Source organism: Aphis gossypii, chromosome 2 (genome assembly GCF_020184175.1).
Source record: "Aphis gossypii isolate Hap1 chromosome 2, ASM2018417v2, whole genome shotgun sequence".
NCBI classification, from domain to species: Eukaryota; Metazoa; Arthropoda; class Insecta; order Hemiptera; family Aphididae; genus Aphis; species Aphis gossypii.
The window spans coordinates 35,772,244-35,785,308 of NC_065531.1; the positions used below are offsets into that span (position 1 = coordinate 35,772,244).

General features: G+C 28.3%; 1 protein-coding gene across 1 annotated transcript; it reads left to right on the forward strand.

The window, feature by feature from the left end:
- Nucleotides 1–510: 510 nt before the first annotated feature.
- Nucleotides 511–11,696, forward strand: LOC114126860 (synapsin). Its single transcript, XM_027990906.2, has 10 exons — nt 511–678; nt 764–885; nt 4,894–5,222; nt 8,160–8,244; nt 8,301–8,589; nt 9,122–9,226; nt 9,298–9,503; nt 9,570–9,834; nt 11,141–11,240; nt 11,331–11,696. The coding sequence occupies exons 3-10, from the start codon at nt 4,943–4,945 to the stop codon at nt 11,519–11,521; spliced, it is 1,521 nt and encodes a 506-aa protein (XP_027846707.2). The 5' UTR covers nt 511–678; nt 764–885; nt 4,894–4,942; the 3' UTR covers nt 11,522–11,696.
- The last annotated feature ends 1,369 nt before the right edge of the window (nt 11,697–13,065 follow it).

Consider the following 13,065-nt stretch of genomic DNA (forward strand, 5'->3'; position numbering starts at 1 on the left):
TAGGTAATAATTTACTACACATTTTTTTAAGTTAGAAAAATAAAATTTAGTTTAGTCTACCCACGTATAATGGTATGTTATAAAAAAATTTTTCCCTTATAATATATACAATATACATGTTGTGGGCGTGTATGTATAGAGAGATCGAGGGTCGCCATCGTCTCACTCTGGTTTTACTTTTTATTTTTTCGTCTTATATACACACACATAAATATATATATACATATATATGTAGGTCATTTAAGCACGAAATCGGGACCCTATCTACGCCGCTTTTGGTTTTCCGCCAACAGCACACGCACCCACCTCGTCTTATATAATAGCGGCCATTCGATTTCCCTGTGGCTGTATAGATTTTCCTGAAGTCACCCTCTGTACGCCGTCCCGGGGACTACGTACAGTACACACTGTGTAACGTGCATATACTGCGCTCGCTGTTTCGCCCGTATTCCGCATAATTGTTCGGGAAATCGCCACCAGGGGTTAACGGTCGTATAGTGGGCATGTCGCATCTGTCGGTGGAGCTATCGATCGGCTACCACCACCGACAGAGTGAAAAACGCGTGTAAGTGCAGTCGACGCCTATTTATACACGAGAGTTTTGCACCTCCGACATTTTTCCCTATACCCTAAAAAAAAAAAATAATAACAAAAACTAAATACCGCAAATATAGCAAGGTAAAAATAAATAAAATATAGTTAATTAATTATAATTAATATTTTTTATTATTATTGCTTACCAAATAATCCCTTTCGATTTCAGTTTGATTACGAGAGCGCACTTAGCTCTCATTCATACGAACCCGTGTTCAAATAATCAGTCAAAATTCCATTCTCAACGTTCAAACAATCTTTCACCACCAATGTCAATTATTTGAAACGAAGGTAATTTTTAGCAAATATCACGTTGTAACTTTTAAATTGTAGTGTTAGTATTACATTTTAGTTATAGATTAAATAAGGCTTGTGTAATTTCTTTTGTTTCATATTATTAATACAAATTTTGGTATTAAATATGACTACGTCTTATTAGTGACATAGTGTTATTGTAAAAGTCACATGCATAACTATATTAATTAAAAAAAAAAAAAAAAACCGTAGGTATGTAAAATTACCTATTTGAAACGATGTCTATATTTCTAGATTGTAGACTTTTGACTGGTTTTTGAATTTAAATGTGTATGATTTACCTAGTTATCATCATATTTTAACTAACACTTTGTTTGTGGGTATTAGATACTCATTAGTATAATATAATATTGCAAACATACCTACTACTAACGCATATTACAAGTTAGAATTAATCCTCAACACTAGAGCCAGTTTACCATAATAACACGAAATAATTTTAAAACACAGCAATATATATTAAAAAAGTACACGAAATAATCACATTTTAAATCAGAACTGTACAAAAAATAATCTTTTCTTAATAATTATTTTAAAGAAATATTGTATATAATATTATTCTCATCGTTTTTACGTTAATACTTATATTATCGTATTTTTCGTTTGCGTTTTATTTTGTTTTACCAACGGTTCGTTGACACCCAAAGGTTGGTTCTAAAATCCAACAAAGGATACATTGTTTGAATTATATATGTTCGAATCCAAAGCAGTACAATCATTTTTTTGTTTTTTCGTAGTTACCTACTACCATTGTTCCATTTCAACATAATATCAAAGTTAAAACCATTTAAAAAAGTAACTACAATAACATTATTCTACAGTGGCTTGTGAAATAAAATTACGTATAGTTTTAGTATTTCAAAATGTATAATGACGGGTGTATATAATGAGATTTAAGATTTAAATCAATTCTCCCACGTTTTGGAAATTACCACTGATTCTATTAATCTCTGTATTGGTTAAACAAAGATTAGTATAAATTAAACCTTAACAGCAATTTGTAAATTTCACATGGGCGAGTCGCTTGTGGTTTTGTTTGTAATTTGCCTCACCCTTTCCATTCGTATACCATCTATATTTTTAGAGTATCATTTATTGGAGCAAAAAAAAAAAAAATAAAATAAAATAACTTTTCATACCAATGTAGAGATAAAAAGATCATTTATTTATTTTGTCTTTAGTATAGTTATTTTTTGTAAGTGTTTGTGAAACCAATATCTTAGCATCATTGTTATTATTGATTATAAAAAAATAAATAAATATTTAAATTTCTATGATTTTACTTTCATATTCTCAAAGCATTTAATTAATTATTCAAACCGTTTTTATTCAAATAGCCGGCTAGAAGTATTCGTAAAAGTCACAGATACAATCATATTACATTACGATGATTGGACAAATTATCGTGAATAAACCTAAGTACATTTTGGACTAGTGCCCAATGAAAAATATAGATTTAAAATATAAAAAGAGAGTTAGTTCATTGTACATCATGCCTATAGCAAAATTACTAAACTTTAATAAAGTATTTGAAAATTATATTTCATTTTTTAATATTTTTGTTAGCAGTAATTTAATTTTAAAATCAATGAATAATATAATAATATAGATTTTTTGCTACGAGTATTTAATTCATTACAATAATAAAGTATTTACTACAAAATAATAATAACTTTTTAACATTTATCAAAGACTATATTATTATACATCTATATTTATTATTCCTTTAACCAAAAAATGCATATTAGTAAATATATATATATATAAAGTAAATACAAATTATATAAATTAAGTTAGTTTTTCATAATAAAAATAAAAGATAATATACGTGTATAGAATATATTTTTTAAAAACGATCAGGTATTCGGAATATTTTGAATTATGCAAATAACTTATCTTTAATGTGCATTTGAAATTCGAATGAACGGCGAGCTACGAGAATATAATATTTATTAACGCATAAATACAAAACGAAGCCGTACCACGTCATATGAATATCTATAAATTGGTAGTAAACCTATACTTATAATTTATTGTGTAACATTCATAAATAACTTTTGAGTATACTAATGGTATGGGAGTTTCAAAACGTCACTATATCACTATTAATTAACGTCAGAACTAAAGTATAAAAATTTATAAAAAATACAGTGACAAAAAAAGATAAATTTAAAACAATTAGCTATTTTTTAAATAACATAAATTGCACGTGTAATCTATGCATTACTCATTCAATTTGTTGGTCTAATTTTTATGTATTTACAAACGCCACGTCAAATTTGATGATTAAACGAAAAATTAGTTGTTCCTATGCATTTGCGTAGGTAAAAAAATTATTACAGGGCCTCGACGCATAAATTTCAGATTTCATAATCTGTATTAAAGGGAAGCAACAAGGCATTAATGACTATTGTTTGGTAATTTATTACGTGCTAAATACTATTATACTGGCGTGTTTGACTTTTCCAGATTATAAGATGACGTTTCTCTGTGCATCCATAAATCATAATGTTCACATAATGTTTCCCTCCCCAGAGTGAAAATATCATCTCCCAGCTTCAGCATAATATGATATTCATATATTATACAAAATATTGTACTTAAAATATAATACTCATTAGGCATTGATACCTGTAGAGATTGATTTCATGGATACTACAACTAAAATCGTACTAGCACACTAAAACACATAGTTTTTCAGTAAATATAATATTATTCTGTAGACAATTATAAAATATAATAAACGGATAAAAAATAGAGATTGCAAAACCATGATAAATTTGTAAAATGTAAATATTTATATATTTTAATTGTAAAAATAGATGTATAATAATATATTAGCTGATTATATTAACAAATATAAAATATAATATTAAGTAAAGAGGATGTCAATGTACCGTTCACAACCATTCTTCTCTAATATAATTTTGGATAATCTTAAGGTAAAATAATCCATTGCAAAAATTTTTGACAATAATATTTTTGAAGGTATGACATATGTATTTGTCTGAATAGTGTTTCAAAACAATTTAATATCCATTTAAACTTACAAAAATATATATATATATATTTGTCAAGTTAAGTATAAAGTCAAATAATGATAAAATATAAAATCAATATCACGTCAAACACTTAACAATATTATTCTGTAAAACTTTTGTGATAGGTAATTTTTCTTACTCAAAAATCATAAAAAAATGATTTTACATGAATGCATTTAATCTTTATGCCAAGCGTGAGTCTGAGTCTGAGAAAATAAATATTGCACCAACATCTTAATGTATTCACTATCACACTATTTTTGTGACTGTCCAAAGTTAAATGAAACTTAAAAATTCTTGAGGTACCTATGGAAGTACCTCAAGAAAACTACCAGCTATAGACTCTTTTTTTTCTCTTACCACTTATTAACTTTAAAGTTCTTTAATATATTACCAGTGCACTTTTTTAAATTTCTCGATTCAAAAATAACTATAACAAAATCTAACTAAAGAGACGTTTAATGTCGTTTGACAATGAAGACACCTTATTTCTTATTTAGTTATTTTAGATTTAGATAAAATTATAATTTTGTATGATGTTTATCGTTATTACTATTATTATTTGTATAACTATATATCTGTTGTCAATTATATTCTATGTATCTTATCGTATTCAATTGATACCACCAGTTAATTGGAAAAAAATTAAAATTCTATGGATATATTTCCTCCGACAATTGCGTCACACTTGGATCGATTTTCTCTAGAAGACACCATAGTGTCTACCCTATAAACTATACTCTACCCCTCCTCGACGATCGATAATAGTTTATTTAGGGTCACTAACACATAAAATAATCTATTTACATATAATAATAATACTAACAATACTAAAAAAAAAAAAAAAAAAGTAGTAACGCAGAAAACCAACAAATAGATTTCAAGACGAAAAATAACGGCCATCGTATCACGTGTGAATTCTGAACATGTCCGTATTTTGTAGGTTCTCTTCAGGAGACCTATCTTCGGAAGCAGACGATGCCGACCCTTCGATGGCACCGACCGACCGGCCGCCGGCGTCCGGGGCGCAGTCGCAACAACGCGCTCAACAGCGACAGTATGCGTCTAAGCCGTCGCGTTCGCAAGCTGCCACGCCCGCGTCTGAGGCAGCAGACATGCGACTGGAATTCCAGCAACAACAGCAGCCGGGTAATCGGACCATAAGTGCGCCGACCAGTCCGGCCAAGACGAGAGACTCAATACTACAGCGCGTCCAATCACTGACGGACGCAGCAAAGGAGAAGGCCAGTTCGATAAGCAACGATATCAAGTGTGAGTATATCGTTCGTAGTTCACACGTAATATTATAATATTAAATAGAGCCGAGTTGGTGAGATTGTTGATGCGAGGGTGAAAATTATTCACATTTTTTGTTGTAGCAATACTTATTATCTATATCTATGTGGTTATTATTATCTGTATAATAATCCGAAATAAAATGATTTATTCAAAGAGTTCAGAAGCATGATGATTTTTTTTTAAGTATGTAATTCAACGATTTAGTTGAACACACGCCCAATCTCATCAAAGCGTGTAATATTGCTTTTCTATAGAGGTCAAAAACGTAAATGTTCCCTCGGAGTTTTTAAAATACAAGAATTATAACTGTTGACTCTCATACGAGTTGTAGCTCGTTAAAAAATATTTATAAGTGTAAAAAATTTGAATAGATATATAATTTTAGAAAAATAAATGAAATGAGCAAATTATTTCTTTATCAAAAAAAAAAGTTTCATATTATAGGTCTCATATACAGGCTGTTGAGTTATTAAAAATTTGTCATAACCGTTACATCATATATTAACAGTAGGGGAAAATGTTTAATTCAAAAGTGTTTTTATTTAGAAATATATATAATTATTAAAATAACTGAAAATAACTTTTCAGCATTAATTACTTTTTATTGTAATATTAATTATACGAAAACGTTGAAAACTATCTCTGTGCTGTACTACCATTGTCCGCAAATTTCATCAGTTGGTATCTAAAATAATATGTAACCTGCTGCTACCTCTATAGGTGGTATTTGTAATAAATGTTGTCCTAAACTTTTTACCCTAACTCACTAGTCACTATAAGGTCAAAATACCTTATATAATTATAGTGCAGAATGAATCGTATTGCGATCTGCCGGCATTATCGTGGTCGGTGTTTTACACTGCGGTAAATACTAGAAGTGTTTGAATAGTAATAATATATTATGTACGTCGTCGTACATGCTTTATAATACCTATACGGATGACAAGGGTATATTTAAATACCGTTACATCTTGACCCTTGTCCAGATAGTTTAAACAAAAAACACAATACCATTCGAAAACGAATAGGATTAGTCACTAAGACGTATCGTTGTGAAGTGGTTGACTAATAATTAAATTAATTATACGCTAAGTTAAATACTTCCGCTATAACGTTTTTGTGTGTTATTACATTTTGTTTCGTTCATAACAAATCGATATCACAAAATATGTATAACGTGCGAATACATTAAGCATTTAGTGTTAAAGTATTAAAGAAGTCTTCTTGAAATAGTTCGTTTTAATACAATATATAAAAACATCAATCGTTCGTGTTGGAGACTAACGATTTTACGTAGCGTTAGTGAATGATATTATACTACTAGATAAACGAAATAATATTATATTGTATTCTGGAAAAATATTAAAGTAAATAAGGCTATTGTGTATTAAAGCCATTATGTCAAAATTTGACATTCAATTATTTTGAAAATGTGCCGTTTGTGTATGTGAAGATGATACTATAATCACCTATAATACATTTTGAAACGCCTTACCTATCGAGTTATATACAAAACCGTTTTTGAAATGCTTTCAAATAATAGTTTTATTTCTATTCAATCTGCAGTATTAAATTCCGTGCATACTTATTTAAATAACCAGCACGGAATATTTTGATTACAAACGATATAAGAACTTTAAATCGTGTTTTAATAATTGTTAGTAAAAGGGTTTTATTTTTAATGTTCATTCAATCCGTGTCACTCCCTATTATTTCATAGTTGAACTGTAAAATACGTTTTTTTGAATCGATACAATACGTGTGGAAAAAAAATTATAGATAATAAAAACTTTTACAAAAGAGAGTTTTATTCGTAAATTTTTTCAATATTAAAAACACACAGTTAGTATTTTCAAATAATACGGTTATTAATTCCAATTAAAAATAATCATGTAATTAAATAATAAATAGGTATCCTAAATTATTATTATTAAATATATTTGTTTGAATTTATTTTCCTTTTTGGTGATAAATATTTGAACATAAATTAGATTACTTATTTGTAAGTATAATATATTATAACTAAAATATTATCAAATAATTCTATAAAAATCACAAATTTAGCACATTAATTTTTAATTAAAACTAGGTAAAATAGTAAAATGGTGAAAACACGATTTTACACATAAATTAGTTATATTTCTTTGTGTTATAATAATACACTATACATACCTACCCCATAAATCAAATTTGCTTTATTCCCTGTAGAGAAAGTCGGTAGGTATAAAAAACAATGGAACAGATAAGAATCTAAAACACGAAACATGCGTTATTTTAAATTTTAATAACTCATATAATTATTATGTGTTATGATTGTTATGTAGATGAATAATATTCCGTGTAAAACGTTTATAAATTGCGTATAATTGAGTTGATCGATGGTCATGATAGAGGGTTTGAGCCACACGTCCATCAATTTTTAGTTACCTAAACCTATTTCGTATGGAAAAGCGGAGACTACTATGGTTAATAATAGTTCTACTTAAAAAAACCTAATTTCAGTTAGAAAAAAAAAACATAGATTTTGGAGTTTTGTTTTTATTTAAAATGTTATAATGGTTTTATAATTATTAATTTTTTTGCGCAAAATTAATTCATCTATTTTAACAACGATCTAGTCTTCTAGTTCTTTAAGGTCTTATCGTATGCAAAATTGCTTATTGTACAACTATAATACTCCCTTATCAGTTATGGAGCTCGGCAAGGGAACCACCAGTAACACTCAAAAATAGTTTTTAAATGTATACTGTATTTGAAGCACCTATAGGTACATAACAACTTAAAAAGTGAACTTTGGAGTATGTGTGTCCATTTCAAATGACTTTTAACGTCTCTCCTGTAGTACAAATAACATTATTTTTTAAGTTTTTCTCTAAATATATATTTATTCATCTACTGGGTTGTCAACAGATGCGGCAGCAACACGAAGACAGCAGAGAGTAAACAAAGACCGTTTGTTAACTTTACTCGTGGTGGATGACGAGAACTATGATTGGTGAGGAGTTTGTCTTTTTAATTTTTCTATATGACTGTTAAATGGCTTTTATATAGGTCTAGATACTTCCGGGGCAAACGGTTCTTTGGCGATTTCGAGATACACGTTGAACAGGCGGACATCAAAGACTTGACGGTAACCGCTAGTGCGGAAAGAGGATGCACGGTCAGCATGGCCGTGCTTTCGCCTTCTGGTTCTCGGGTGGTCCGTTCGTTCAGACCGGACTTCTTCCTGTGCCGGCAAAGCGTCAGAGATGCCAGTAAGGATTATCGAAACGTCCTGTTGGGATTGAACATCGGTGGCGTGCCCAGCATTAATTCTCTACACTCGTTGTACAACTTTCAGGTGCGTAAATCTCTTCCAAAGTTGACTTGTAACATACTGTTATCACTCATCATATCATAATATTACAAGTAAGACTGTGAAAGTGTAACCGTAGTGAATTTTTATATGGGTATTATGCTTATTTATGTAAAAATCTGTAAAATAAAATAATACTTTAATTATCAAATTTATTTGTCATTAAAATTAGGTAATAACTAATAAGTATCTATTGCGTCATTCAAGAAATTGTATTTAATTTATTTGTCATACTCCGAGGTTGACGAAACTATAAATAAAAACTATAATGATAAATAATTTGTATAGTTCAACTATGAAGAATACTCTAATACTATTTCTTTTAATTATATTCTGAGTAAAACCTATGCAAACGTTGAAATTAAACCCATAAATACGGTATTTTAAATTGTTGAATTTTAAATTCACCTCCACACATTTTCAATCCCGAATATATCATGACTTAATCTTTTATTTATAATTTTTGTAATATTCGTAAATTTTTTATTTCAAATAAACAAATTATTAACATTTTTAGGATAAACCGTGGGTGTATGGGCAATTGGTACAACTTCAAAAAAAATTGGGCAAGGAAAACTTCCCGTTGATCGAACAGACTTTCTATCCGAGCTCTGGTGAAATGGTAAAACAAATTATATTTTCCTGTAAAGTAGTGACAATGGATAAATAATGACAAGTAACATTACGTTTCAGTCTGTGGCAACTCAATTGCCAGTGGTCCTCAAAGTCGGGCATGCTCACGGAGGCGTGGGAAAAATAAAAGTGGAAAATAATTCTGACTTCCAGGATATGACATCAATTGTATCTGTTGCTTCAACGTACTGCACCACCGAACCTTTCGTCGATAGCAAATACGATCTTCATCTAACTAAAATTGGACCTCATTATAGAGCATTCATGTAAATAGAAAAGCGTTTTGATCCTACTACATTGATTCACTAATTAACTTTTTAATTAATTTTCAGGCGTAAAAGCATCTCGGGAAATTGGAAATCGTGCGTTGGTTCGGCGATGTTGGAAGAAACCGAAGTTCTAGAAAGATATAAATTTTGGTTGGATTCTGTGGCAGAACTTTTTGGTGGTTTGGACATTTTGTCATTGGAGGTAGTTGTCTCTAAAGACGGAATAGAACAAATCATTGGTGTTAACGACTCTGCATTATCTTTACTGGGAACTCAACAAGAAGAAGATAGGAAATATATTTTCGATTTGATCATGGAAAAATTAGAAGTATCTAAAAATTACTTTAATTCAATAATTATATATTAAGTTCACCTAGAAAATATAAGATTTATGACTGATAAGAGGACATAAAAATAAAATTGATGTGGTTTCTCTGTCTTACAAAATATGCATAACGTAGAAAATTGCCCTTAGTAGAATCAATTTTTTTTTTTTTTGAGTTCATATTAGCGTTATTTGATCTACTAGTTGATATCAAACTAAAAGATGCGATATTTCTTAGACTTTGATTAATATTTTAAATACAAAGTGAGTTATAATCTATATTTTTTACCTAATATATAAGGTGATTCTTTTATCAAACAACACGTATTATTTCAAAAAATATAGATTTTTTTTCTAATTTTTTTTTCAAATTTCTAGAAACATGTTTTTCTACAACTGCATGTATACAATTTTAATTTATTTCACTCTTATATTTAATAATTAAAAAACATCAACTTTTGGTTTTCAAATGGCAACCTATACTAATAATTTCATAAATTAATAAAGTCACATTTTTCATGAATTTTCACATTAAAATTTTTAACTTTCGTTGATCCGTTGGCGGGTTATAGCTGCTCAAAGTTAGTTGGTTTTAGAAGGTTTTTAGGTATTATACATCAATACTAATTTTATTAGCACCGTCATATCTAGGATTTTTATCAATAAATACAGTAGCTATAATAGTACCTAATGAATTCGATATCGTCGACCCCATGGTGTAGCGGAGAGTGGTGATAATATTTATACCTGTTATTACCTGCTCCATATAGCTTATTATCAATTGTCATATAATTATAATTAATTGGACTAATATTACTAATTATCTATTGACGAGTTTTAAAACATGTACACTCAATAAACACTTCCCAAAGCTACCCAATTTTGAGAAGCTATATCTCATCAACGGATTAGTGAAAAATGAAAATTTGAATGTGATGATTCATAAAAAATATCCATATTAATTTATGAAATTGTAAGTATAGGTTGTCATTTGAAAATCAAAAATTGATAGTGGTTTACCTTATAAATGCAAGGGTGAAATATGGAAGAGTTCTACAATTCTAGAATAGTATGGATCTTAAATTTTGAAAAAAGTCAATACTTTTTGAAATAATGAATGTTGTTTGATAAAATAATCACCCTGTACATAATCTTACATAATATGTAATAAATTTAAGATTGGTTCTACGCTAAGATAATTATAACGCATTTACCAACTGAACGTTCAATAAAAAGTTATTTTTTAGTATATTTATCTAACGTTTCATTAAACACAAAACATTTATTAATACAAAATGTATTGTACTAGACACAAGTTTTGGCAAATATGGGTCTTCAAGCAGGTTCAGGTATCACCCAAACACAAGAAGAAGAACCACCAGCTATTCCGGCTAGACGAGATTCTTTGGGTAAGATAAGCTAGATTATGATATTAAAATTTAATATTGATAATATAACTGGTGGCGGTATCTATAATATATAAAATATAAAATTCGTAGTTTCAGAGAGCAGCGTCACCAGCGGACATCAATCTAGTCAACCGGCGAAAGCAAATCTAAGTCGTCAAGGTTCTATTATTTCAGCTCCCACTCCAGTTCCAGTGCAGCAAAACAAAGGACAGTTAGACGACACCGAAGACACTATGAAAAATTTAAGAAAAACTTTTGCTGGAATCTTTGGCGAAATGTAAACAAATGGACAAGCTGGAACGATAATACTGGAAAACCGACGAAAAAATATTGGAGAAGAAGAAACATACTTAAACATTTTGTGTGTTTGAAACTCGTATAATTTATGCCTTTTAACATTAACAGGCTAAACTGTTGATTTAACGGAATTAAAAAACAAAAAAAAAAAAAAACAAACTAGAATAGTAAATATAAACGATTTAAACAAAAATCGTACGCATCACTAGAAGTTATAATTATAATAAAATATACGACGGGATCAACGAATACATCCACTGAATATATTATTATTATTTCAATATTATTGGAGTTATATAGAGAAAACCTGTTAAGTTTTTATTGTTTAATTTCAACCAATATTGGCTTATGCTAATTTGTTTTAGAGAAAAATGTTTTCCCGTCTTTCTATTAATTTGATTGTTTTTGAATTACGTTATTATTAAACATAAACTTATTAATACTTAATCTATACTATCTATTATATTAAAATATATGCTATAAAGAAATTAAATTTTAAAACAGTCATAATCATGGTTAAACTCAATATTGTGTGATCGATTAAAGCAATATAATATGATATGTTATACTAATAATCAACGTAATAGAATAGACATAATAATACATAACAATATGATTACATTTATATAGTTATATTATTCAACATTTATCTTGGCTTTGCAATTATATAATTATATTTTTAATTCTTTCATATAGTAAATATAGACCAAATAATAGTAAGGAGTTTTAGAACGTTTTTGACTTATTTGTATTAGTGATTAAGTTTTAATTAACACCAAATGAACGAAACAACAATAATTTTAAACATTATAATCATAATAACATATTTTAATAATAGGCATTTTATAACAATAATTTGCCAAAATTACACATCACGTGTATTATATTAATATAAAAACACATTGATTTATGGAACAAATAAAACCAAGTAGCCTTTTTTGTTATTAGTTATTTGATACATTATTTTATGATAATTATTACTTTAATGGTTAATCATTATTAATACTCTTTGTTATTTAATTAAATTCGATTTTTACGAATATTAATTATTTATTCTTGATAAAGTTAATGGAAAATTAAAGGAAAATATAATTGTAGTAAGTTCTACTTTGTTTTTTATATAAACATTGACGACCCTGCATACATTCATGTTTCATCATACATATTTTGTTCATAGTATCATTGCAATATTACATCAAAATATACTTTGGAGGAATACACAGTGTTAATAATATATTGTATGATTTCTAAACCAATATTTTGTAACATAAATATTATAATCCTGTAAATTTTTTGGAAAATAAATAATTTTTATTTCTTATTTAATATTTATAAAGTTGTTTTGAATTAAAAACACTATCAAAGCGCAATTTTATTATATTATTAGTTATGTTTATAAGTCTGAAAAATATACAATTTGATATGTATATTATACACATAGCATTAAATCAGTTATAAAAAATCAATTAACTATCTTTAGTAAGAAAAATTAGGAATTTTGTTTATTTGTGTGAGGTCTACAATATTT